Raw genomic sequence first — 26,574 nt, 5'->3', positions numbered from 1 at the left:
AGCTGCTGCCTGCGCGTCGTCTCTGCTTTGGTTTGTGTTCCCTTCTTCACCACATGGGAAGGAGGCCGGATGGCCGCAGAACACCGCATGAAGCCCGCAGAAGGACCAATGCATTCTCTGTCACGGCCATTGCAGCTTCCTTTCTCTCCTCCTTTCTTTCTTTCTGTGGGCTTTCACCTCCGTAGAAGAAGAGTGATCGGGTGACAACAATCAGACGATATCAGGAAAAATACATGAAAGCCTTTCTACAACCACACAGATCGTGTCGGTAATTAATTAATTTAAATAAAAATATATATTTTAAATAAAAATAAAAATTTTTGATCCAATACCCAATAGAAAAGAGTTTATATATGAGTGACGTAGAGAGAACGAGAAAGATAGAGCCACGTAGAACATTATTCAAATCAGTTTGAGTTTAGATATTTTAATTTTTTTTTGAGATATTTAATTTAATTTAATTAATCAGTTCGAATAAGTTAATGATTTAAGTTAGTAAACTCGATTGAGTTAGTATTTTTTAAATTAAAATCAATTTTGAGTTAATTGAATCGAAAAAAAATCTCAGATTATACACGTGATTTTCTTTTTTTTAATCCTATTTAATGTATTCCGATGTAATTCTCGCTTTTATCATGTAATGGTTTTGGTTGTATCATCTGCCGACAGTCCTTACGTACACTTCCTCCGTTTCGTTGTCAACGGGCCGCTGTTTGACTGTGTAGCTCCAAAAGTCAAATCGTCATTTTCCTAAAGAGGGGGCTCAAATTGGTCAAGACAGCGATCCGGCCCATTTAACGTAGGCTCGGCCCAACTAGTACACTTGTAAACCTAACTAACTTGGACAAGGCTTTCCTGCGTCTCATTTCCACGGGAATGATTGATAGCCGGTGAGAAGGGGGAAACCACCAATCCATGCTTCGCCTCGTTAGGGCAGCAGACGAAGAGTGAGAGCGAGCCGGATCGCGGAAAAGAGTTCTCCTCTTGTATTTCTAGACTTCTTCTTCTTCGATCGCCAACGGTAACGTACCGATCGCTGGAAATCTTCATGGAGGAAACCGGAATCGAGTTGGACGCGTTGAACTCCCCCGATCGCTGATGCCGCTGCAGCTGCAGTAGGTGGCCGGTCTCGCCTGATTACTTGTCGGACGATGAAGGGGAACGGCGCCGAGGACTCGTCCCCCAAGCCGCCACCGCTGGAGTGGAAATTCTCGCAGGTGTTCGGGGAGAGGGCGGAAGGGGAGGAGGTCCAGGAAGGTACGATCTTTTCTTCCCCTTTGTTAGATCGGCTCTCGATGGTGGTGGGACGAGCTTAGGGCTTCCTTCGGTTCATATGTTCGTTTCGAAGTTTGTTTTCTTCTGCTGTGTTTGCGATGTACTCGCTTTTGAAATATTGCAAGTGCCTTGTTTGGGAACAAACGCAAAGGATGTGATTTGATGGAGGTCCTCATTTTCTTGCGCGAAAGATGGGAACTTGTTGCTCTTCCTAAATAAAAGAAATATGATTCTTCGTTTTTGCATGAATATTTTACTTCGTGTGGTCGTTTGACGGACTTCCTGTGTCCCATGATAGTTTTTGTTTGGACACCTGCATATATCCTATGATAAATAAAGATGAACTTGTTGATTGTCACTATGTTGCTTCGTTGGAAACTTCGGTCGACTTTATAGTAACTTTCATGGTTTGTCGGATTAGTCATGCTACGTGCGTTATTTGGGTGGGTTCTATCTATTATCGGTTGATCTACATTAATTTATCTATCAGTTCTATTTCACCTGCCACTCTAACTTTCTCCACGTGTGTTAACAACGACTATTATTTTTGCCAGGATGTAATTTAATGTGTCTCAATTGGTACTCAGACTTAGTTAATCAGTGTGTATTGTACGATGAAGCCAGTGATATATTCTGTATTTTGGAATTTTGCCGGGAAGTGCAGCTGAAAGTTCCATATTTGCAATTTTCTGTTAAGCATAAAATATTGTCCCAAATAACACAGTGTGATTTGAAATTCTTATTCATCTAAAAGTTCCACATCAATCATCAGGTAAGAGGATATCATGTACTTTTCTGCATAACATTCATTTCTACACCTCCTTAGAGGAGGGTGAAATGCATCAATCTTTTACCATAAATTTAACCATTTTACTGATACCACTCTGAAAGCAAAGTCTGGCAATTTAGTTCACAAGAAGGTTGAATTAGTTATCAACAACTTTATGGATTTTTGGCCATCTTTTTGATAGAGCTAGCTAATATAGCTTCGTCAATTTCTTGTCAGTTGCAAACTTAAGAAAATGTTGTTGGGTGAATCAAAATTTAAGAATTATTTCTTTTGTTGTCACTTCACACTAAATTACTCAATTTTGATTCAGAAGATGAGATATTGAAAAAGATAGACATGTCATGTGGTAAGAAATTCTCCAAAAAAAGAGGGTGGCTTGGTGTACAAGACTTCCAACAAAGCAAGGTCTGGGGAAGATCAATATATGTAGTTTTGCCCCTATAATTAGAAAGAATCTATCCATAATTTCAACCTTGTTCGCTTAGTTGAGCAACCTTGACGTAATGCTAAGGCTGGCCCTGAAATTGTAAACTTGGGCCATAGTGTGGAGCTTATTGGAAGATGAAGGTTCTCATTTCTTAAAATGCATTAGTTTTTGTGTTTAAGTTTTATATAATGGATTACAATAAGTTAATAATATTTGAATTGCCATGCTTTTGTATGAAGGCTTACTGATTACATGTGTTGTCTAAACGCTTTTAACCTGGTATCACATTTTTACGGAGAGCTTAATATACGATGTTACCTTTGAAAGAACAGAATGGAATGGATTATCTATGGTTTTGTCTTTCTGTCTGTTTGACATAGAACGACCTATAAGAGTGCTGTGTTCAGGGGATTAGTGATAAAGGAGAAAGAAATATAGAGAGATAAGAGGGAAGAATCTGATGAAAACATGTTCTTTCTAAAGGAAAATAACTGATCAAAGTGCAAATTAGAGCAGGTTCAAACAAGAATCAGAGTTAGGGGAGTGATTCACATTAATGCAGTCCTTTCCGAGAAGGTTTTTGAGGTTGCACTGCTTGTTTTTGATGCTTTGTCACTCTCGTGACACCAGGCATTCAACAGTTTGTGACCCTGGTGGTTTGCATGAGGCCAAGGGAAGGTATAGGGCAGTCGGGGTTTGGGGCTTTAGGGCTTACGTAATGGAGGTGGGATAATTATGGGAATAGAATCTAGAAACTAGATAGATGTCTTAAATTCGTTTGAAGTCCTGCGAACTTGCCTTGGGGGAAGATTGTAGCATCACACCATTCACATGTATCATGAGAAAAACAATCTTTAGTTCATTCATTTGCTCAGTGGTGATTTATAATACACCATTTACCCCTTTGATGACCCCCCTAGATACTACAATAAATGAGATTACACTAAAAATACAATTACAACCCTTGATTTAAGGCCTATCTTTGGATGTCACATATTCCAAATATATTTTGGAAGATTGTTGTTCCTTTTTTCACAATATAAAAAATATATAGATTTTTTCTTTGTGGATTCTTCAATCAAGTTTGAACTTTCTTGCAGGAATGATATTCTTAATCAATCACTGGAATCTTCAATCAAACCATTATTTTGACTTCTTTCTCTCTTTTTTTTTTGCATTTTCCTTTTTTTTCCCCATGTTTTCAGCAATTGATGAAAGAAAAGTGTAAACAAAGAAGATGTTACCATGTGAAAACTTATGAGATTTGCAAACCCCCCTTAGAGTAGCAAAGTCATTTTATGAGAAAAGAAGTTAAGATGACTAAAATCTAGAATATGTTCAATCTAATCCGAAATTACCTGGATATAAGTGACAATCCTAGGGAATTTGGGTTGGTTTTTGTTCTTTCTGTGCCTAGTGTAGGCATAGAAGGTGCTTCAATTTCCATGCACTCTCTTTGGCTAAAGCATTTGTCTCCAATGAATGGATTATGCAATAACAATTGTGGAATTCAGGGTTTAGATGTTGCAATTTTCTTTTTGAATCCATTCGTCCCTGTGTAACTTCTTGATCCTGTGCATTGCTTTCTGATATATGTCCTGGCTTCTTGATATCTTTTGCAATTCTTTCTTACTTAGTGCTGCTTTATGTGCAGTTGATATTATCTCAGCTATTGAATTTGACAAATCTGGTGACCATCTTGCTACTGGAGATCGAGGAGGACGTGTTGTTTTATTTGAAAGGACCGATATTAGGGATGTACGTCAAATGCATTATTTTCAAGCTACTGATTTTTTTTCCTTTTTAGTGTGTACGTCTAATTTTTTCATATTTTTGTATACTTGGTGTGCAGCATGGTTCCCGAAAGGACCTGGAGAAGGAAGATTATCCAATTACTAGGCACCCTGAGTTTCGCTACAAAACTGAGTTTCAGAGCCATGAACCTGAGGTACTTTGTTCTTAATGATGGCTATCTGAATTCTGAGATACGACCATCTCGATGTTATACAGAACTTTATGATGGATTTTTTATGTTTATACATCAGTTTGACTATCTTAAAAGCTTGGAAATAGAGGAGAAGATCAATAAGATCAAATGGTGCCAAACAGCCAATGGTGCTGTCTTTCTTCTTTCTACTAATGACAAGACAATTAAATACTGGAAGGTAGGTCTTTCAAGTCAAAATTGGATATACTTGTTAATTTTCTGACTATACCTTAATAATCTGCTTCTTGTTTCTTTCTCTACTAGAAGTAATTTTTATGTTTATCTCTTTATCTTGTATAAGTTTTCTATTTATCTCACTGCATCATTTCACTTTTCTTCTATTGACTAATAATTTTAAAGTGACATACCAGGATGGCATGTGCTTGCCGTGCTGAACCATGCCAGACAGCAAGTGACATGTTAACATGTGTTGAAATTTTGAATAATGTTATTATATAACTTTGTGAATTTACTTTATTGTTATTGTTTTTGGCATCATACCTTTAGGCTTTTTGTCTAAGGTCCATTATGGTTTATTCTCTACATTAATGGCCCAAAGGGAAATTAACCTAACTCTAGAGCCTCATCTACTCTATATTACAATAATAATTTACAATTTATTTAGTTTAAATAATACAAAAAATAAAAATCTTTATGCCATCATTGGTGATGTTTATGTAGTCTTTCAATGACTCACTATCAAACTTTCTTCTGAAATTTTGGTTCTTCACCTGGATTCACTAGTTTTTTTATTATGTGTTGTCATCTATATGGTATTCTTTCTTGCAATAATATTTTCTCTGACTTATGTTTATTCCTTGTATTTGCAATATCATGCCTTTTCTAACACTAAAAAATGTTTTTTTGAGGGAAATTATTTTGAAAAATGTGTAATGAAATTATTCTGTGCATATGAATGCTGGTTACTAAAAGCATTAGTTTGACTGATACATTAGAAAAATACATTTACAGAATATCCAAACAATCTTTTGCTTCTAGTAAAACAAAATATGTATTAGTCTGGAACTTCTATATAGCTGTAAGTGATTTTTCAGGAAAACAACTTTGATACTTGTGATGATGGGTTATTGACATTGTACAAGTTAGGATTGTGATGACAAAGACAGAATTGCAACTTGAATTGGGTTTCCTTGAAATTGTTTTGTCTTGTGTTTTATTCTTCATTGTAGTTCAAACCGTGATTATGTCACTATGCTTTGAATGTTCTGGAATTATGCTATGTGAGGTTTCTCTCATCTAGGTGTTTCATTAATAATAGTTGTTTTTGAATCCAGGTCCACGAAAAAAAGGTCAAGAAGATTTCTGAGATGAATATGGATGCTTCAGAAGCTGTTCGACATGACAGCATAGCTAGTTCGAGTATGACTAGTCCTCAAAGAAATCTACCAAATGGTGGATGTTCTGAAGGACCCTACAATCGCTCGAGCAATGACTTGTCCTTGCCTCTTGGAGGGTTTCCATCATTACGTCTGCCTGTGGTAGTTGGGCTTAATCCATCTATTGGACATTAAAAATATAATGTGTAGCCTAGATGCATGCATGACAAGAAGGCATCCAGCAGTTTTTTATGCATTCATTAAATTGACTGAATTGCTATAGCTGCCTGGCACAGCTCAGTTGTATGTCTTGCATTTCACCAAACATTAATATAGTGATGGCTTTCTTTACTCATCTGCATCCCTTTCTGTTTCATAGAATGCATGTGTATTGTTATGCTAATTCAATGAATAATGGTCATTGCATATTTGTATGCATAGGTGACAAGCCAAGAGACAAGTCTAATTGCTAGATGTCGAAGGATATATGCCCATGCTCATGATTACCACATAAATTCTATTTCAAATAACAGGTGAATCATCCATGTCCCGGTTATCCTAGCGTCCTAGTTCTTTAATTACTCCATCAGATCCATTCGTTTTTTATACTCGTGATGTTTCTTTTCTGTTTCATGCATTTAGGTTTCTATCAGCTAATTCTGGTCCCACTAATGGATTTTAGTGATGCCATCTGATGTATCTGCTCTCAACCAACTCTTTTACAGATTCTACATCATGTTTGACCATGCTATTTGTGGAATTAGTTGCTTATAAGTGATATATTTTAGGATTATTTTGATGTTTTACAAGGGGGAGAAGAGATGTGGAAATGACCATACTCTGTCTATAAAGTTGAGCACTCGAGCTAATAATTCATTATTTAACATGAACAAGTGAGTATGCTGTTATACCTAGTGTTATCCTCTAGTCTTTGGATATATATGAATATTGATAACCACAGCTCATAAGATGGTAAACACTTGGTTGAGTTTCTTTTGGCATTGCTTCTGGTGCATGGTGAATGACTTTACTACATGAGGTGCCATTTCGAAATAATGCAAGTGAGGCTGTTACCTATTGTTGTTAGTGTATAATGAATTAGTTGACACATCTTTCTGAAGTATCACACAATATCTGTTATATGTACAGGCTTGAATGAACTAATCAATCTGCCAGAACTATTGTATGAAATTGGCATTTGGATTCCCCTTCTTATCATCCCAGGAGAGTCTGCATTTTGTTAGAAGTGTGTAAGGTCGCTTTGTCAAGAAAATTTAGCTATTTATTTTTAATTATTATGTGAGCACAAAAATTGACCTTTAGTACTACATTATATGTAAAAGTCAATATGTCACCTTTTCGTATGAGTTCTTCACATCCAATTCATGGTGTTGAGAGCACCTTTGGAACATAAATTGGATGTGCAGCAACTTGTTGAGGATTTCCAGGGAAGAATTCATTCCTAAACTATGAACATGTTGCCATTCATATTTTATTCTCAATAGAAACATTTAGTTGTATTTATCTTTTCAGTGTGCCAGTCTCTAAGTATTTTGTTGGTGCTTACCTGGTCTAATTACAAGAGAGTGTCAGCATCCAACAAACTTCTTTGCTCTGTGTGCTGACAATTTTTTGGTTTCCTTGGTGGAGACACTTAGAAATCTTTTATTGAAGTTAAAACTTCTATGAGCTGTTATTTTTCTGAATAGGCTGTAGCAACCAGACATGAAATTATCGAGAATGAATAATTGGTGATGAATTTATGTATACACTTTAATGCTCAAATTTACTTAATTTAACCATTTGAAGATTTTGCTATAATCCATAAGTAAGCTTTTGCTTAGTCGTTTTGGTATTTGTATCAGTCTTTTTTAAATGATGGGAATAGGAATCCTTTTTATAATAATATGTCAACTTTGTCTGCTCCACCTTTTGTTATGTTATCTACTGCAGTATTCTTTTTTGGTGGCTAGATATGCTTGAGAGTCTACTTGTATGCTTTGAGCTTCATTGAAACAAACTGCTAATTTTATTTCTTCCTCTCAGTGATGGTGAGACATTCATATCAGCAGACGATCTGCGAATAAACTTGTGGAATTTGGAAATCAGCAATCAAAGCTTTAATATTGTTGATGTGAAGCCTGCAAATATGGAGGACCTAACTGGTATTAATTTCTTATTTGAAATTAATATTATTCTTTTAGTATTAAGGGCTTGAGTAGGCATTCTTACTTATATTAGCTATGTTGTGAATCTTGAACATATTTTCCTACTGAAGATGCAAAAATAATTGCCTCTCATGAATTGTTTTATCCAAGTATGAAGGGACCTTTGTTTATCAATAGAGCCCGTCAATTTTTTTTTTTGTATTTTCAAAAATGATTCATCGCACTTGCTGGCTTCTGTGAGAAGGCAACATTGGAACATTGGATCTACAGATGAAGTATAGAAAATTTGTTTCGTTATGTTCATGGTTCTATAATGACTCTTGGTTCAGCTGTCATAAAATGGGAAGCCTTTTTGCCTAGAAAATTATGTTTGCTTGGTCTAAGGCGTTAACATTTACTTGATACAACCATATAAGGCATCAAAAGCCAAAAAAGAAAAAAAAGGAAAAGAATAACCTTGTTTTTAGTTGCTACCATAAATGAACTTGCAGTCAAATTAAGTGTAAAATATTGTATGAAGCTATAGCCAAATTAATGGATTAACAAGTACACTAAACTGACTGAGAATGTAATCTCTGCAGAACAATTTTGCCTTTCCATGACAATAATTTGTGGTCCTTTTGGCTTTCTGATATCATGTGAATGTTAAATCCTGGCTTGAACGAAGAAGTGCATGCATTTGTTTGTTAATGGTTATGTTTTAGTTCGTTGGCCTTCAGTCAGCTATGAATTAATGGATTAATAAGTACACTAAATTTACTGAGAATGTAATCTCTGCAGAACAATTTTGCCTTTCCATGACAATAATTTGTGGTCCTTTTGGCTTTCTGATATCATGTGAATGTTAAATACTGGCTTGAACGTAGAAGTGCATGTATTTGTTTGTTAATGGTTATGTTTTGATTCGTTGGCCTTCGGTCAGCTATGAATAAATTGTGAAATCATATTTCTCTATTCTTTAGTGAGAAAATAGGATGTGTGGTTTGCTTCTTTTGTATCACTTTGTTGATGTTGTTCATGATATTAAGATCCTTGAGATGCTTGCTTGAGACTCGTTCTCCACTGAAACTCATAAGATGTGGCTATGTAATGGATGGTGAGAGTAAGATCCTCAAGATGTCTGCTTGAGACTTGTTTTCCACTGAACTTGTAAGATGTGGCTCCACACGATGTCACATTATAAGGTGGCCCATTGGTTGTTTTAACTTTTAACAATTGCTACTTCTCTATTTATTTCCCTCTGCAGTTTTATTTTTCTATTGTTCCTGTTAATTCATCCTTTCTCTTAATGTTGACAGTGTATTTATACTATTCCTTTATAGGTTCAAAATTCTGTCTTTTAACTAGATTTTGGGTTATGATCATTTTTTGAATTGTAAATTCTGTCACATTTCAGAGGTGATAACATCTGCTGAGTTCCACCCAACCCACTGCAACATGCTAGCATATAGTAGCTCGAAGGGCTCAATCCGGCTTCTTGACTTACGACAGTCAGCATTATGTGATAAACATTTTAAGATGTAAGTTCTTTTAGCAGATTGAGTTCCTCCTTCATTAGAATGAATCATAATGCAGTACTTGCCTCTAAATAAAATTAAGCCTCAATCCTTGACATTAGATAATATATCTGGTGAGTGACTACCAACAGGTTTGAGGAACGGGAGGCACCTGGTTCAAGATCTTTTTTCACAGAGATCATTGCATCAATTTCAGATATTAGATTTGCAAAAGATGGAAGGCACATCCTTAGTCGTGATTATATGACCCTTAAGGTTCCTCCATTTTATTCTTCTAACTGTTTTTTCCTTTCTTTGTGTTTTCTGTATTGAGAAACTCTAGTGAGATCTCAAAGTTTATTGTTTACAAGTATTCATGTCGTTATGGTATGTGGAATTTTGTTGCTAATGTTTCTGGTAGCCCCCTTAGTCTTGTGCTTATACCTTCTGCTGGTAGTTGCCATCGCCATTTTTTGAAAAAAGAAATGCCTCTACCTTCCTGTAGTTGTACATGTCTCACTTACCTTGAGGAGCAGTTACTAACTCCACATGCGTCCCAGCTGAACCAAGTTGTAGGGTGTAACAAAGGTGAGTTCAGTTTGGTCTGGTTGAAGGTAAATCCAGACTCCCAGAGTATTATGGACTTTTCAGGTCACAGTATGGGTATGGGATATGCCACTTAGCTTAGCTTCATGGTTTGTGGGTGTATTGGTTTGTTATTCTGAGTCATGGTATCTATCAAATTACCTAAGGTCAATTGCTATATTAGAAAAAAACTGTCTTACAAGATAATTCACCATGCATCTAATTGGATCAACAGCAATGGAAGTAGAAGACATGAAAATTGTTAAATCAATAAAATTTTCTTTATTATTTATTTCTTTTGTTGTGTTGAGCTTTTCTTGATAGATTCTAATGTAGGAATCAGTGTCTGCCGTACCGAAGCGTATCGGCCGTACCGGTCCGTCAGGTACTCGGTACGCGGACCGTCCTGTACCGCTACAGTACTACAGTACTACAATGTAGCACTGCTACAGTATCGGTACACCAGGGTGTACCGCTTGGTACGCCCTGGTGTACCGCCCGGTACACCGGTACCGTACCGTACCGAGCCCGGGTCGAAACTCCGGTACGGTACGGTATGGCGGACCTTGGTAGGAATAACAATTTTTAGGTTGGTTTCATAGTTTTTTTAAATTGAATGCTCAATTTTGATGACCTAGACCATGTCCCATAGTGATCAGAATGAGGAACTGGGACCATGGTTCCAGTGGGTAGAACCCTAATCCAATCCAACAGATAAGTTCCTCAACCCTAACGGAACCCAACCCATAGTAGAGTTGGGCTAATCTCAGGTAATAGCTGTTATGGGTTGGAACAGGTTACTCAAGTTGTATACATAACTGCTAAAATATATAAAATTTTAATATAAAAATGATACTAAAAAAGATTTACATGAGTTGTATACATTGTTATTGTCAAATTGGATTGTGTTAGACTAGGTTCAGTTTGGATTTGGCTTAGAGTTGGTCTCTGCATCAACCCCAACAACCAAAACTGAGGTCAGGTTGAAATTTTCCAGTCCAAATTCCTTGAAACTAACTAAACCCTTGATCAAGTTTCAATTATCACAAGTGTAGGTGAGGTGGGTATGGCACAGAGTGGTGGAATAAAAGGTCTCTTTATCAAATCATATTTGATGGATGTTACTATGGCTTTTGGCTTGTGTTTGTGCATTATCTTATTATGTATTATTTTCCTAATGTATAATAGAGCGAGGAATAAACAACGTAATTTGGTTTTTTTCTCCTTGTTCAGTTTAAAGACTCTTCTTGCCTTGTATAATTTTCTCTTATATCTATCAGCTATGGGACATTAATATGGAGTCAGGTCCTGTTGCAACTTTCCAGGTCCATGAGCATTTAAGACCTATGGTGAGATTTATTTTTCTTTTAATGTTTTTCTCCGTCTAATTTTGATGAGTCAGTATCGTATACATTAACAAGGGTGGAACCTGGTAACCACACTCATCATTGCTTTTCAGCTATGTGATCTATATGAGAATGATTCAATCTTTGACAAGTTTGATTGCTGTCTAAGCGGAGACGGATTGCGTGTGGCAACTGGTTCTTACAGGTATAATTATCCATTTGAAATACTGTTTCACTGTGATTTTGTGCTGATATTCTAGCATTAATTCAATTGCAGTAATATTTTTCGTGTATTTGGCTGTACACCTGGAAGCAATGAAGCAACCACTTTGGAAGCCAGTAAAAATCCTACGAGGTATTTTAACTTTTTGCTACTGTAAATTCAGAAACTAGCTCCTTTATGGTCGATAGTGCATTTACATGTAGCCTAGAATCCTGTAATGAAGGAACTGTTGATTTAGGTCATGAGCAGATTTTGTTAAAACACATTTTTAACCTCAAATTCTATAATTTATTGTCTAGCAAACATGTTGAGCATCAATAAGTGACCGATGGGTGTTTGGTACCATATCTCTAATTTGTTATAAAATTAATATGATCGAGTTATGTTAGTTCGTTCATGTAATAGAGTACCCAGTCGCTGATACATTTATTCTGCTTTATGATTGAATGATTCATTATAGCTGATTGTCTTTTTTGAAATGAAATCCCATAGGCGACAAGTGCAAACCACCCCAAAGCCTGCAAGATCTTTGAGCAGCTTGGCACGTGTTGTCAAACGTGGTTAGTGCTTATGTACTGTGGTTTTTTCTCTCTGTATTCTTTGATAATTGAAAGCCTTCAAAGTGCATTTCTTGTGCTCTGTGCTGTCTCATGCTTGAGTTGAATCGCCACAGGAGCAGAAAGCCCAGGAATCGATGCCAATGGAAATTCATGTGATTTCACTACAAAATTACTTCATTTAGCATGGCACCCAACTGAAAATTCAATCGCCTGTGCTGCTATGAACAGTCTATATATGTACTATTCATGAAGATGGCATTGGAGAGGTCTCACTCTGCAATTTTTTTGAAATTTCGGTTTTCTTCCGAAGGCTGTTATTACTTACAATGAGCAAGGGGCAGGAGGATGTACATGTTGGTGCCAGATAATGATGCTATGCAAATCTACGGGGCAATTTGTATCTTCCATGGTGGAAGCAACTTCTTCAGATTAATTTTTTTGGGAAAGATTGCAAATCTTTTATAATTGTGGCCTATTTCAGGGTCCATTATAACTCTCCTGCAACTAATACACAAGGAATTTCCATGTCGGGGTTTCCAGAGCGCGCTATTTCAGGATCTGCTATACAAGGGCATGGGTGCTTGTATCGTTGGACTCGCATGTCAAAGCTTGTGAAAGTTTCTTATCATGATTCCTGTTTGCATCTATGTTGTAGGCCGAGATGCCTCAACCACTTGATCTTTGGATCATAAAATCTTTGCGGTTTAGGAATCACTCTGGACCACTTAATGTCAGTCTGAAATTGATATTAATTTTGTTCAAGCTGTCAAATAAGTAGGCTTGACGCCTTCTATTGTATTGTGTCATGTATTCTAATGCAGGTCTACTTTCATGTCTCTAGGCAATCACTTTTATATTAATGTTTTCATTTTTGATTTTATAACAAGTAATCATTATGATAATAATCTGCTGAAAACTTTATTTGCAAGTATCAGCTGCACTAGTCTCAGTGTGATCTTATTTGCTAATGTAGTAGTGTACATCTCATCTGATGCTTGCCTTTCATGGTTCTACAATTGATGTAGAGGTTTCTGATAATTTAATTTGAGCTTAAGCATTTTGTATTACATAGAATTACATTTGGTATATCCAATTAGTCAAAATCACTCTTTTGATATGAGCAGTGGATGGATCCATTCGAGCTTGAATTTGGTAATATGTAATATTGTGCATTTGGATCGGTTTGATCAATCGGTTTAAACAGTTTATGGACTTAGGATAGAAAATATAACTGAATTGATATCTTTTCAAATTAAAATCGATTTGATGTTAATGAAATCAAAGAAGGATACTCTCAAATTAAAATCATTCATAGTTTTCAAAATTAAATAATTGATGAATTGGTTCGAATTGAATTAATTATAATTTATTATTTGATTCTAATTGATTCCCATTTGAACACGCCTAATGATAAGAAGGGGAAAGGAGTACTACACTTAGCTATGGAATGGAACGAGTTTGGAGGACAGCAGGAAGGCAGAAGAACACCACACGCGTAGCATCATCCTCGTTTGTCACTAGGGGAAAGGATTACACTTAGCTATGGAATGGAACGAGTTTGGAGGACAGCAGGAAAGCAGAAGAACCCAACACGCGTACCATCATCTTTGTTCCCTCTGCTGCTGCTGCTGTCACAGTCAAAAGGGCAGCATGACAAGTTCCAACAAGAGGACACACTACGCTTTGGAGGGTACTGTGATGGGCTGATGAGATATCTCACGTTTCTTTCCCCGGCTTCCCATATCCCCACAGCTGTATCCACCAAAGCGAAGCTGACGTCCATAGAGTAGCAGCTCCAAGAAACCTTTGGCTGAAGCTGAGCAGCCTGCCAAAGTTCACAGATAATTATAAAGGATGGTCAATCCATGAAAGATAACAAATTCATGCTGTTCTATCTGTTACAATGTGCACAATCTATCAGAGATGGAATCTTTGACAATTTCCTGATACAGATGGGCAATCAAACTAGTAAGACAGGAGGATCACCAAATTTGACAGGGTGTTGCAGATGTGTGATAGATACCATGGAGTTGGATAAAGCTTGCGCAGGTCTGCTGCTTTGGTTCAGACCTTAGCATCTGACACATCATTCCACTGCATGCCATATTGAATGAAGCTCTATTCACCACCCACCATCCTACCTAGACAGCAACATAATCGATCCATGATAAAGCAATTCAAAGAACACATTCTTTGGAGCTGTTGGCATAATCATCATCCAATGGCCGACCAACCAAAGTGCTCAAAAAGAAAGCATCGAATTACCTTTTCTCTCAAATGAAAGCATAGACTGTTGCCAAGATATGATGAAGATCCAAAATATAAGTCGAAGAAAGAAAAAGAGCAGATACAACACATGTGCAGTGACCAAGAACAGTTCACTGCAGTTTATTATTAATGAACGAAGTAAATAATGAAGATTTACAGGTTGTATAACTCAAAATGAATGCGATACAATCACATCTACCGAACATCCCCTTCTCTGCAGCTTGTCCCCTGCAAATGTTCCCCCTTCTATTCATCTATACTACAGTGACCTGATCCACATTGAAGGCCACCGAAAACAAATCTAGAGTCAAAATTACAGACTGATATTCTACAATTTTCACAATATCGATCCTGTAAGTTGGGCGAGGCTTCACCGAGCCAAACGTCGTATATCCCCTCTGCTTTAGTTCAAACTTCAAGTGTGATGCGAGTTTTGATGGGCTTCAGCTTCACACCCATGCTCTCAGGCGAAAGCAGTTCTGGGGATATGCATGATGGACTGAGCGGACTCCTGGGGCTGCAACTTGGCCGGCTTGGCCTGTACAAACCGTAACCCACAAGGAAGTACTCCAACGGTAGGAGCATTGCATGAGGTTGCTCTTCAGTCACAAGAGATCCACATGCCTGAACCTGCAAATACAAATCAATTGTAACATAAATCACCCTTCATTCTGACCAATGACGTGTATGATACTGACATTGTCAATGAAAATAATTTATATAGATGGAGCACCTCAACCAACGCACTGAATTTTCTGTTCATTTTGGTGGCCATGTAGACAGCATCTGAATGGAAGGGAGAGTTCTCACCCACAAAAATTAGAGTCCTACACTGGAGTTTCTTTAATGCTTCTGTCAAGTCTGGTCGTCTGTTAAAGCATAAAAGGTGTCGAGATTTCATTATTCATTCTTCAGTGATAGCAAGATGGAAAGAGCTAAGAACATACTCATTTATAGACTCAAGAAATCGCCAAATGTTGACACTCTGCCTATCATCCAGTAACTGCATAAAAGAATAGCGAACAATTTCAACAAAGACTGCATACAGCACTAAAGCTCAACATCACTCCCAAATTAAATGCAGAGCATCAGAAGAGGTGAATACTAACACTTCTACAGGCTTGTACGATATCTGACTCAGGAACCTGAAAACTTCCGCGGACCTCCTGACAAAATAAAATAAGATATGAAACAGATGATATATACAAGGTAAAAGGCAGAAGCCAGGCGCTGCTAACACACCTTACTGAAGTATCGCTGAATCAACCATTCCTTAATTAAGCCACACATTCCATAGAAGTACAGAAAATTTGACATAACCTAAAGATTCAGATTTGTTTATTAGCAGCGGTTGTTATTTGCCACAATCAGAAACAAAAAGAAAACATTGGTAACAAGAACATACCTTGTTGTACAACCACTCTTTCCATGAGGGAGCTTTACATAAAGGTGAGACAAGTATCAAACCGTGAACCCGTTCCCTATACTTCGACTTTACAAACACAGAAAAATCATAATTTAATAAAAAATAAGAATAAGCAAATACTAAAAGAACCTAGGCAGCAGAATGACCTACTGCAAAAAGAGTAAGAATGTAAGCTCCAGCTGTAACTCCCAAGCACATGACAGTATTTAATCTGCACGGAGCAAGTTATAAGAAATTAAAACATAAAATCAAAAATTAACCACGTCTATTCAAAGAATATGATACTTTTGGAGAAAAAAAAAAGTACAATTCATTACCCAAAGAAATCAAGCACATCCGCAACCTGATCTGCTAATTGATCAACAGACAGTACTGGATCATCTGAAGAAATGGGAGCAGCACCAAACTGCAGGATTCTTAAGGAAAGTGACCCAAATGTTACATTGACATAGAGTTCAAGATTTTGAGAACACATACTTTTTTCTTGTAAATATAAATCATTGTGTAGCTGCAATCTGATTACCGACCTCATGACCTGGAGGATTAATATGATAGATGCAGAAATTATAAAGCAGCAAAGAAGCCGCTTCTGGGCAAAAAAATAATCCTTGATAGCAGGACATATCTGAACAAATCAACAAAAGCATATCATTACACCCCAAAAACTTCTCTACTAAGAAAATATCAGAAAGAAATAAGAATTTGCTTGTCAAACAACTTACAATTTAAGGCAACATCTGGATAAGTAACAAGTGCAGGCTTCTCCAGATCCCCATACACCACAACTGATATGGGACCATGATTGGTTGGCACATGATGTTCCTGGGAGTAACAAGAGCATTCATACCATTGAGCATCAATGAAGAAAAAGAAATATAGATAATTAAAGCACAAAAAAACTTAATTTTAAAGCATAAGCAAGAAGGCTATAAGAAACAGCAAAAGAACCTGGACTGCAAACTTCCAGTATGTCAACTGATGGCTCTATATATTTTCATATGGAGTAGCTCAAAGAAATATTATGACCAGAATTCTATTGGATTTGTCAAAATATTACAGTAACACAGATTAGACTCACTGTAACTTACCTTGACTACAAAAGTGCAATAACATCTATTTCACACTTAAATAAAATGAGAATTACTCATCTTGGCTAACGCCATGAAGAATTAAGAGATTATAATATTCTTTTTGTTGTTGTCAAAATTGAGAAGGCTGAACATCTCTGGCGCATGACTCATAAACTCAACTACAAATGAAGTCATCCACCACTGCACCAATGATCAGTATTCTTTGTTAACGCGCGATGCCCCTAAAGGATCTAGTTTAACCTTCAGAGATAATTAAAGAACACAACCTCAACCACTGAAATAGAAATAAATAAACTACTACCTTTTTTTTCTTCCTAAATCCAAAAGTAACATTTTGCTGATGGAAAAAGGGATCATTAACTGTACTCTTACGCATTAAACATCATTTGGGTATTAAAGGCACGGAGTACAAAGGCCCCATTACTCATAGTATAAGCCAAAAGATGATTCCCCTTGCATTTTATCGAGCCACGTTCAAAGACCTATCGATGATCACCGAGAAGTTTCGAGGGACAATAAATCAAGCTCAACAGTACAAAAGATACGAATCGGACCAACTAAAAAGACCAATTTTACATCTCTATGCTCAAAAGAATAGCCATAAGGAGGTGAGAAAAGAGCGAAAAACCACCATCAAAATCCGAAATCAGATGCAAGGGAGCAACTTCAACATCCCATACACCGCCGAGCAATCAGTTATCAAGACCCGCCGTGTCAACAGCAAATCTATAACACAACCATCGACGCATTCAGCTCCAGCACGAAACGATCGAATGCACCACCGGAAACCACACATGAAAACCATTAAAAAGGCAACCACACCGCCGTATCACACTGATTGCAATAAAAACCTCGAGGAGAACACAAACAATACACTAAACAAGAAGATTGACGCACTCCACCGAACAACCAGCACAAGATCCAAGATGTCACTCGCGACGATGCCACAGAAAGGGAGAAACAAGAGGAGCCCCAACGGATCCGGGAGAACCCTAACCTTTCCACCAAACGAGATCCTCTCCACATTCACCGAGACCGACCCGCTCGATTCCCCCATCGCCTTGCCCTCCCAAGGATGGACCAAAACGCGCCATCCCCTCTCCCGCTTATATATGTGCGCCTTCGCTTTTGCCTTAATCGCGATTAAGAGCACCGACGCCTGCGGCGACGGCGGTGAGCGAACTGGGGGTGACCGCACCCGATGCCCATGAAGCCCATTACGAATTGACGACAGTACCCTTTTAGCGGGGCCCAAGTTCGGTGGATAGGTTCGATAAATGGATGAAATCTCGACCGTCCGATTTGATGGTCAACGGAGATTTGACCAGGTCTCGTGGGTTCTTAATTTTGACCATTACCAAAAATTAGATTTCTTTTAAGTAAATCCCCATGGTTTTAATCATAACAATTGGTCCAATTTCTCGATCAAAACTGAATGCAATCGATTCCAATATTCGTTTAGATCCATCGCACAGGCGTTGCATGCGTAAGATTCTCGATTACCTCGAACCGAAGGGGGGGGGGGGGTGAAAAGTCAACATAAGTCAACGAAATGGTGAAGTGGTCAACAATTTTGAGTCAAGAGATGGTAGATGGTGTTAGGCTCAAATCAATTTCCGCTACAGATGTAGGAGAAACATCTCCTTCAATGATCAACCATTGGACTCTTCTTGAATCGTTTTTGGCCTGCCATCATCAATTAGGCATTGCACGGAAGACTTGTGATCAACAGTGAACAATGAAGAGCAACATTAAAAGAAAGGCAAGAGGCAGATAAATTGCATAGAGATGGCTTTCCTCTTCCACAACCTAATGAATCTGGTGGTCTTTTGTTTCTTTGATGGCTGCTCAAAGATAAATTACAAGTTAGGTGTCAAGATGGCAACCTAACTTTGTCTTCACATTCTATCAGAACCAAGGAAAAAGAAGGCAAATTTGGCAGAATACATGTCTTATCTCATGAGTTGGTTCATACATACTTTTCTACCTTCTGAGGAGATGGTTCATTTTGCACTCTCAATAAGATAGATGATAGGCTAACAAGAAGCCAAACTTTGACCTTCAGAAAAATTTCACCCAACCATTGCATGTGGAAATTTTGAGAAAGCAAGTCTGACCCAATGCTTCCTTGGATAGTGCTTAAGTAGCTACTCTTTTGGGAAGCCAATTATCAAGGATTAGTAGAAATATATCTCACTTGGAAGCACTATGTAAATTTGATAGAGAGACACTTCTTTCCATGCATTCTGGTGGAGAAACTATTTAGGTTTGACTTTAGATCTTGTTGTGGATTGAAGTATTGATGTTGTCATTGTTATATGCAGAACCATAACCCCATTTCAAGTTTGACTTAAGACTCAAAACAAGAATCCAACTTTATGTCGTCAAAGCTTAATTAGGGGCATGATTTATGGCACAACATTGAATGCCAAGTTCAGATGGCTTGACTTGCGCATGTGTGTGTGTGTGGATGATATGCTATATTGTTGTTCCATGCTATCTTAGAGAAAAGGCAAAAGAAACACCTGCAACAAAGTCCATAATATGATCTCTACTTTGTTCACCTCTCATTGGACTACTTATATAATCCTACAACACAAGGAGAGTGATGTATGAGACAAGCAGCGTAGTCTTCGCCTGTGCTTGGTTTGGTTAGTGAGTCTGCATCACAAATAATGAGCAAAGTCCCTTTCGATTGGGAGAGGAAGCTTGGGTTGTGGAAATGTCCAACTCAGGGAGCTCAACCACTGACCTCACACTTGCAAATTGCTCCGCTGATGACTGACAGCATCCTTTGGTGTCATTCCACAAGAAAGCATATATAAAAGTGCCACGTTGATTGCTGAGTTCTAACAACTCATGGCAGCAAAAGAGATCCTGCAAACATTTTGTCTAAACAAAGGGAATGACAGTGGGAATTCGGTCAACAACTCATCAACAAACTCGAAAGGGTTTTCAGATCATTAAGGCCTTTGTGAGCATGCTGAGGACTCTTCTCTTCACATTCTTTTCAGCTGAGGGAGTGGCATGGACTACAGAGAAAGATCCACCAAAGCCACTGGAGAGCCCACAGTGAGCATTCCATGAGGAGGAACTGCTGTGGTCCTTGTAGTAGTTGTCTTTCATGGAGGCTATGCAGGTGTCATGCTCACCTTGAGAAGTGAAGAAAGAAGGATGGTTAACGAGGTATGGAACAGTGCTTTCCTACTGCAATCGACATTGTTAGATCATCCGAAACATACAGAAAGTGCCTTTAAATTTGTCTTTTCTCTTGGCAGGTGAGGATCAGCAAGGAATAGTTGCATCTGTTCAAAGGTAGAGTCTTGATGCTTCATCAATCTATCGTGATGCATATGAAGCATGCTTTTCTTCTTTCCCTTTTGTGACAAGTTTCAATTAACTATAATAATATTATTATTTTCTCTTAGAATTATAATTAGAAATAATAAAATAATTCATTTACGATATGAATTCGACTCACCGAAATAAAAAAATGCATAATTAGAAATAATAAAATAACCTCTATATTATGCCATTAAGCACAAGTTTCTAACCATTACTTGGAACTGTCAATCATGCATAATTATAAATTACAGCTCTTACATCCCACTAAATCACAGCCTAATCTTAAATAAAAAAAATTATTCGATGATTAAGAGCTTAGAATTTCGAGTGCATCCAACTTATTTCATGTGCAACGGATCTCATATGACTCATGATTATAAGATCGAAAATGATTATCATAATTAATTATAATAAAAAATAAAGATTAGCCAAAAGTATTATCTAAAAATTAAGATATATTTCTTTATCACAGAAAATCTAAAAGAAAAGAAGAAAAATAAATTTCAACAATACCCTCGTGACTATTACTAGTCTCATCACATAACGTTTGCTATAGAACATATGTAACATGGCAGCTTCTTACATCGCTTATCACGTGCATGGCACGTGCGTGAAAAAATCTGTTTAATATAACGAGACGCTCTGCAAACGTTATGATAGCTTATGTAACGGCCGTTGTTTCAGGCAATCCTAAATAGCGGGTGGATCGATGACCTCTGCGCGACTACGAGGCTGAAGACTCGAAGAAAGAGGCGGAGGCAAGAGGAGGAGAGCAATGGCGGCGCTCTCCAAAGGCCTGTTCGTTCTCTCCTTTCTTTTTGTCCTATTGTCTTCCGTCCCGGTCTCCCTTTCGTCCCAGAAAAAGCCATCTTCGGCGGCGAGAAGAGAAGATATCCCTTACATCAAGTGCCAGGTATGCGAGAAGGTCGCCCACCAGATCTACCGCCAGGTGATGGACAAGGAGGCTCAGGTCTCTCCGAAAAAGGTTGGTTTTCCCTGATCTTGAACCCTCGGTCGGTTTTGGTTCTAAAGCTTTGCATCTTGACGCAATTCCTCCTCTAAAACTGTGTTTGGATTAGGTGTCGGAGTTTCAGATCATAGAGATCGCCGAGAATATCTGCAATTTGAAGAAGGAACAAGCGGATTGGATGCTGCAGATCGATATCGTCGAAAAAGGTGATAGATTGCAGGTGAGTAAGCAACTTGTTGATTTGATTCCGCTCATTTATGTTGTCTTGAGTCATATTCTGGTTGTTAAGACAAACAATTGATGAATTTTTGCAATGTATCATATTTTTTGTATGCTTTATTTTCATATCTTCTATGCTTGGTGGGTTCATTTTTGTGAGAAATAATGTATCGCTCTTCGGTTTTCTGCAAGTTGGGACATTTTTTTTCCTTCTTATATCATTTGGTATCTATAATTCTTTGCAACAGATTGAAAATCCTGTTAGTATCTTATGGTGTGCTTCTACTAGCTTTAAATGTTGTTTCTACTAATGGGGATGGTTTATGTCGGGCAACGAATGTATGCTTATGAGTTATTTAATTGCTCATTGTTCATTTTAGTTAGCTATGTCTTACCGAATCAAGTTTATTGCTTTTATTGATGAAGATGCCCATTGCCCTGGAAGAATAGTGCAGTGTAAGGGTAGAAATTGCTTTTTGTTCGATGGTTCATCTGATGCATACAAGAAGATCTAATTTATAGTGTGTCTCGAGGAATGCAAAATACAGCTTTTTTTGTTCAAATATCCACAGGAGTTTATTTCTTTTTCACCATAGAACCATGACATGTAGGGTTGGAACAAACAGACAGCTTTCTGAAGCTTCTCAATGTAATGATCAGATTCATATGCATGAGGGTCCCTGCATTCTGTGGATATTGATATGAGATGAGAAAGATGATTTTTTTCTATAAAGATCAACCTTAGTTCTTGTTCTTTTTTTTGTCAAAGAGTGTGATTGATTTCACCTGTACTTTGAATTCCAAATCCCAATTAGATAGTAGATTTTTTTGGGTAAGCATTGTGATTTTTAAGGTTTTGTAAATCTGACTATTCCCTTCGAGAATGACAGCCTGTTAACTTGGGGCTGATTTTAGCCCTGACTTTGCTTTTTCTTTTTCTTTTTCCTTAGGAACTAGATTACTTGGCCAATGTATCAGGTACATATAATTTGGTCCATTGGGCTGAGCTTGGCCTTTTAGTAAGTTTTCTAAAAGACTTAAGAAAAATCATATGTTATGGACTAAAAACCAAAGGATGAAGGCTTGGATTTCAGGCATCAACAATTGCCCACCTGGAAGATGTTGTTCTGAAAAAGAAAAAGTTTGCAACTAGAAGGTTTCTCAAAGACTTATTTTCCATCATGATGAAGGATAGTTGCAAGATGACCCTTGCCCATAGTGGGGGCAACATAGTTGTAAGTTGTAACAATCTAAAATCTAAATGAGATTTACAATCATGCAAAGGAAAGGATTGTTCTTAAGGTAAGACAATGTATTCCTAATTGATTTTCTATTTATGAAGGCAGATGCACAATTTGCTCAATGATATGAAGTGAACCAGGTAGTCTGTGGATTACGTACTTTGGTCAATCCTTCTGATCCTAAGACCAATGTCTGTTTGAACTAATGTTGATACTTTTCTGCACTAGCTATTCTAAAGAATATACAATAGTTTCTTGTATATATACCTGCAGGCAATAAAAAAGATAAACATGTTCTTGATGTGTCTGTTATGTGGGCACCTTATTTTAATGTGCCAGTCCTGTGCATACGGAGGATCTTTTTTGAAGGTGTAAAGCATAATTAGAACCCTGCAATGGAAAGATCTGACGTGTATTTTTTTAAACAATTAAATAACTGTGAACTAGGGCAAATACATGAAGTCTAGGTAGGTCACTCGTACAGACATGAGGCTTTCACAGGTGCTTCCTCTAAGTGAATAGGTGTGTATTCATATGAATACAAGCTTGAACTATACGCTGGTAGAGCTTTTATGTATATGGTCTACCTTTGTACATGAAGTGAGGGACATCCTGCCCTTGAACTGTCATTTGTTTAGAGCTATGTTCTAATCTTTATCTACTTTCTGATTGGCTCACAGCTGATATTGTTCTTGCTTATTCCAGCTTGTTGAACAAGGGATCGAAGGGATGTGCAACTCAGAATGTAAGACCATTGAACGTGCTTGCCAAGAGGTTAGATTTTAATGTTTACTTGTGAATTGCTGTACAGACTTCCATTTTGCCTTTTGCCAGACTATGTTTGTTAAGTTATCAAGATTAGGTTAGAGATCTTCATGAGATACTTATGTTGAACACTATTTTATTTGAGTTGGCACTAGTCGAACATGAAAAATCACATGATACTAATGATGTTTCTTATACTAACTGTATGTGCGACAAAGGACTGTCAAGTCTAAAAGCACTACAACCCAATTATGGAATGCAATGATTCCTACCCAAGCATATAACTAGGCCTGATATTCACATTGACTTTTTGCTCTATTGAAATCCTTTGTTACTATAAATAAATTTCTAAACATGTTTATGATCGAGTTGAACTAATTCTGTAGAGGGCTAATTACATATTACCCTTTATAGTTAGACCTATTTAATATCCTGATCCCTATATTTAAAAAAATTATATTGGAATCTCTATAGTTATGGAAGTGAAATATCTATCTCCATTTATCTTAACACCGTTAGTTTTATCGATGAAAATACGAAACGATGTGCAAAAATATAATTTCAATATCTCAGTTATGTTTTTGGTGGTGGCAAATGGCGGCGCTGTTGGGGGCTGCGAGTAGCTGTTGTGGATGAGAGGAAGAGTGATAGCGAGAGATGAGGCTAAGGGAGAGGAGGAAGAGGACGACGCAGATGCCGACGCTCTACATCTGCGGTGACATCGCTCGGCAACTGTGTCAACACCGATGTAGATATAGAGCAACGTCACCGTTCCTTGCATCGTTGTCAACGTCAACCCAGATGCAGAGCGTTGTCACTCAGCATCTGTATCTGCATTTGCATTGGCGTCGACACAGATGCGTCATCCTCTTCCTCCTCCCCCTTTGCCTCACTTCTCGTTGTTGCTCTTCCTTCTTATCCACAACAGCCACCTGGAGCCCCCAGTGACGTCGTCGTTTGCCACCACCGAAAATGTAACTGAAACGTTGAAATTATTTTTTTGCCCATCGTTTTAGTGCTTCCATCGGTAAAATTAACGACGTTAGGGTAAATGGAGTTAGATGTTTCGCTTTCATAATTATAGGGATTCCAATATAAATTTTTTAAATCTAGGGACCAGAATGTTAGAGAGGTCTAATTATAGGGGCTAATCTATAATTAGTCCTTTTGTATACATTGATTGTTCTCCTTTATCTTGAATCTCATTTTCCTTTCTTATGTACTATTTGCATTGACTCGTCATCAAACATCAATTGTTTTCAGGTCATGGGTTATGCTGACACTGATGTTGCAGAGTTTGTCTTCAAAACCAGGCCTTCAGCTGATTCATTAGTGAAGTTTCTCTGTCATTATCTATCTGAAGCATGCTCTGCTGATACACCGCCAGTTCCGAAGGTAATGGTATTGATGTACCAGCAGGAATTTCTAATTTATTTTTATTGTTTATGGAGAAATATAGTTTTTTAAAGGTCTGTACACAAATACAATATTCTGCTACTTTCTTGTTGTGCACATGGACAATACTTTCTTCCATGCCAACATTATGCTATCATTACTTTGCTGGACCTCTTGGTCTGTAAATAATTCATACATGACTAGCAAAATAGATCTAGGACTCTCTTATACGTAAAAATTGAACCATGATGAACATTAAAATGAAGGAATACCAATAGATAGCCTTCTTGCATAGTTCCACTGAGAAGGTTGCTGAATGCTTTCTGGCGTATCACTGCAGAACTTTGGCACTTGAGTGGTTTGCAGTGGAAAAGTTTCACAGCGAAGAAAGATCATTGAGTTTGCCAAAATCTTGAAAGAATTACAATTATGATCTTCTAGATACTGAACGATGCAAGAAGTATTTGAGCAATCAACAAATATGGATGTAGTTAGTGCCATTATTTCTTTCCATTTCATTCATAACTTCTATCCTGCATGATTTAAAAGCAACTCATAATGTCTTTGGAATTATTTTTATGCTTCTTGAAATTATTGGTTACTTGGGCAATAATTAACCTTGGGAATTAAAATATGGCCTCTTCTGGTGATATCTTGGAGAAGTGTCATGAAGATAACCACATCTACACATTTTTTTTATGAGCAACATAACATTGGACCTCTTCTGGTGTGCAGGATAGGCTTCCTGGAGACCCATTTCTTGCAAAACCATCAAAGGATGCTGAAATGGAAAAGATTTTGAGGTCGATGGAGGTAGAGTTTTCCATTAGTTCAAACCATCCGCAATATTTCTTATCTAAACATGCCTGAAGATGCTGTACTTTGTTAGGGTATGCCAGGAGCACCAAGCATGAAAATGTATTCCAGGGAAGATTTGATGAAGAATAATTTTGGTGATGAACAATCTGATGATGATGATGATGATGATGAGGAGGAGGAGGAGGATGATGATGAGGATAACTTCCCCGCAAAATTGGTAATGTTCAGTTTTCTTAATTAAGTTCTTTTCCAGATTTCTGCAACTCCTATCATGTTTATTGTGTTCTTTTAGGGTAAGGTTATAAAGGACAAAGAGTCTCCCAAGAAAGATTTGAAACAGAGAATCCTGCAAGGTATTACAAAGGCCAGCAAGCAGATGAAGGCCAATCTACACAAGACATCACAAAGAATACAAAAGTGGTTTCGAGGAAAGAAAACATCTTCGAAGTCGGCAAAGAGAAGGAAAAGTGAGCTTTGAGACCAATGGGGCATTTCATCCCAAAAGTCTTACTAGATTCAATAAATTATGCTACAAATTACATTCTAGGAACACTAAGAGGCTTCAAGTTACAGTCATGATGAAAGTGGGCATTCCCACACACAAACGGTAGGAGTCTTTTTGTTTTTTTGTAGCAAATCTTTATTTTCATGCCTCTTAATTGATCAAAGGCTAGCGTGCTTGTGGAGAAAGCAATGGACTGTTGTGGTAAATTCAGATATAGTATGTTAACAATCCTTTCATGTCATATAGATCGATTAGATTCTGTTTAGAAAGGTCGACATGAGGTCAAATGCCACCTTTGGTTGCTTATTTGTAAGATCTTGAAAGTAGCAGTGCTGT

General features: G+C 37.5%; 3 protein-coding genes across 5 annotated transcripts; 2 read left to right on the top strand and 1 right to left on the bottom strand.

Moving 5' to 3' along the window:
- The first annotated feature begins 874 nt into the window (after positions 1-874).
- On the top strand, positions 875-13,030 carry LOC135631889 (serine/threonine protein phosphatase 2A 55 kDa regulatory subunit B beta isoform-like). Its single transcript, XM_065139957.1, has 14 exons — positions 875-1,257; positions 4,147-4,250; positions 4,345-4,440; positions 4,538-4,657; positions 5,775-5,978; positions 6,258-6,349; positions 7,863-7,981; positions 9,381-9,504; positions 9,633-9,756; positions 11,346-11,414; positions 11,525-11,616; positions 11,689-11,766; positions 12,127-12,194; positions 12,308-13,030. Exons 1-14 carry the CDS (start codon positions 1,152-1,154, stop codon positions 12,442-12,444), a joined length of 1,533 nt encoding a protein of 510 aa, XP_064996029.1. The 5' UTR covers positions 875-1,151; the 3' UTR covers positions 12,445-13,030.
- A 1,512-nt stretch (positions 13,031-14,542) lies between these two features.
- On the bottom strand, positions 14,543-18,073 carry LOC135631071 (protein NDL1-like). Of its 3 annotated transcripts, XM_065138465.1 has the most exons (12): positions 17,977-18,039; positions 17,611-17,705; positions 16,611-16,710; positions 16,416-16,513; positions 16,206-16,294; positions 16,039-16,099; positions 15,868-15,954; positions 15,705-15,782; positions 15,572-15,628; positions 15,410-15,465; positions 15,196-15,331; positions 14,543-15,092 (listed from the first exon to the last, which is right to left on the bottom strand). In XM_065138465.1, the coding sequence occupies exons 2-12, from the start codon at positions 17,611-17,613 to the stop codon at positions 14,871-14,873; spliced, it is 987 nt and encodes a 328-aa protein (XP_064994537.1). In that variant the 5' UTR covers positions 17,614-17,705; positions 17,977-18,039; the 3' UTR covers positions 14,543-14,870. The 3 variants fall into 3 exon arrangements, with proteins under 3 accessions (XP_064994537.1, XP_064994535.1, XP_064994536.1); XM_065138463.1 differs by lacking the exon at positions 17,611-17,705 and having other exon boundaries at positions 17,977-18,073; XM_065138464.1 differs by lacking the exon at positions 17,977-18,039 and having other exon boundaries at positions 17,611-17,957.
- A 2,044-nt stretch (positions 18,074-20,117) lies between these two features.
- Positions 20,118-26,479, top strand: LOC135631196 (uncharacterized). Its single transcript, XM_065138669.1, has 9 exons — positions 20,118-20,165; positions 20,258-20,294; positions 21,009-21,309; positions 21,404-21,514; positions 23,460-23,528; positions 24,783-24,914; positions 25,650-25,727; positions 25,804-25,950; positions 26,026-26,479. The coding sequence occupies exons 3-9, from the start codon at positions 21,100-21,102 to the stop codon at positions 26,209-26,211; spliced, it is 933 nt and encodes a 310-aa protein (XP_064994741.1). The 5' UTR covers positions 20,118-20,165; positions 20,258-20,294; positions 21,009-21,099; the 3' UTR covers positions 26,212-26,479.
- Positions 26,480-26,574: the final 95 nt, after the last annotated feature.

Source organism: Musa acuminata, chromosome BXJ3-2 (genome assembly GCF_036884655.1).
Source record: "Musa acuminata AAA Group cultivar baxijiao chromosome BXJ3-2, Cavendish_Baxijiao_AAA, whole genome shotgun sequence".
Classification (NCBI taxonomy): domain Eukaryota; kingdom Viridiplantae; phylum Streptophyta; class Magnoliopsida; order Zingiberales; family Musaceae; genus Musa; species Musa acuminata.
This window is presented reverse-complemented; position numbering and strand designations above follow the sequence as displayed.

Bases quoted from the DNA above. Each gene is read 5' to 3' on its own strand.
- LOC135631889 (XM_065139957.1), top strand. From the start codon at position 1,152: ATGAAGGGGAACGGCGCCGAGGACTCGTCCCCCAAGCCGCCACCGCTG. The intron at 4,251-4,344 runs GTACGTCAAATG...CTTGGTGTGCAG, and splicing joins AAAGGACCGATATTAGGGAT to CATGGTTCCCGAAAGGACCT. The intron at 6,350-7,862 runs GTGAATCATCCA...TCTTCCTCTCAG, and splicing joins AATTCTATTTCAAATAACAG to TGATGGTGAGACATTCATAT.
- LOC135631071 (XM_065138463.1), bottom strand. From the start codon at position 18,036: ATGGGGGAATCGAGCGGGTCGGTCTCGGTGAATGTGGAGAGGATCTCG. The intron at 15,466-15,571 runs GTTAGTATTCAC...TCTTTTATGCAG, and splicing joins TCGTACAAGCCTGTAGAAGT to TTACTGGATGATAGGCAGAG. The intron at 15,093-15,195 runs GTGCTCCATCTA...TTGTATTTGCAG, and splicing joins AATTCAGTGCGTTGGTTGAG to GTTCAGGCATGTGGATCTCT.
- LOC135631196 (XM_065138669.1), top strand. From the start codon at position 21,100: ATGGCGGCGCTCTCCAAAGGCCTGTTCGTTCTCTCCTTTCTTTTTGTC. The intron at 21,310-21,403 runs GTTGGTTTTCCC...TGTTTGGATTAG, and splicing joins CTCAGGTCTCTCCGAAAAAG to GTGTCGGAGTTTCAGATCAT. The intron at 24,915-25,649 runs GTAATGGTATTG...TCTGGTGTGCAG, and splicing joins ATACACCGCCAGTTCCGAAG to GATAGGCTTCCTGGAGACCC.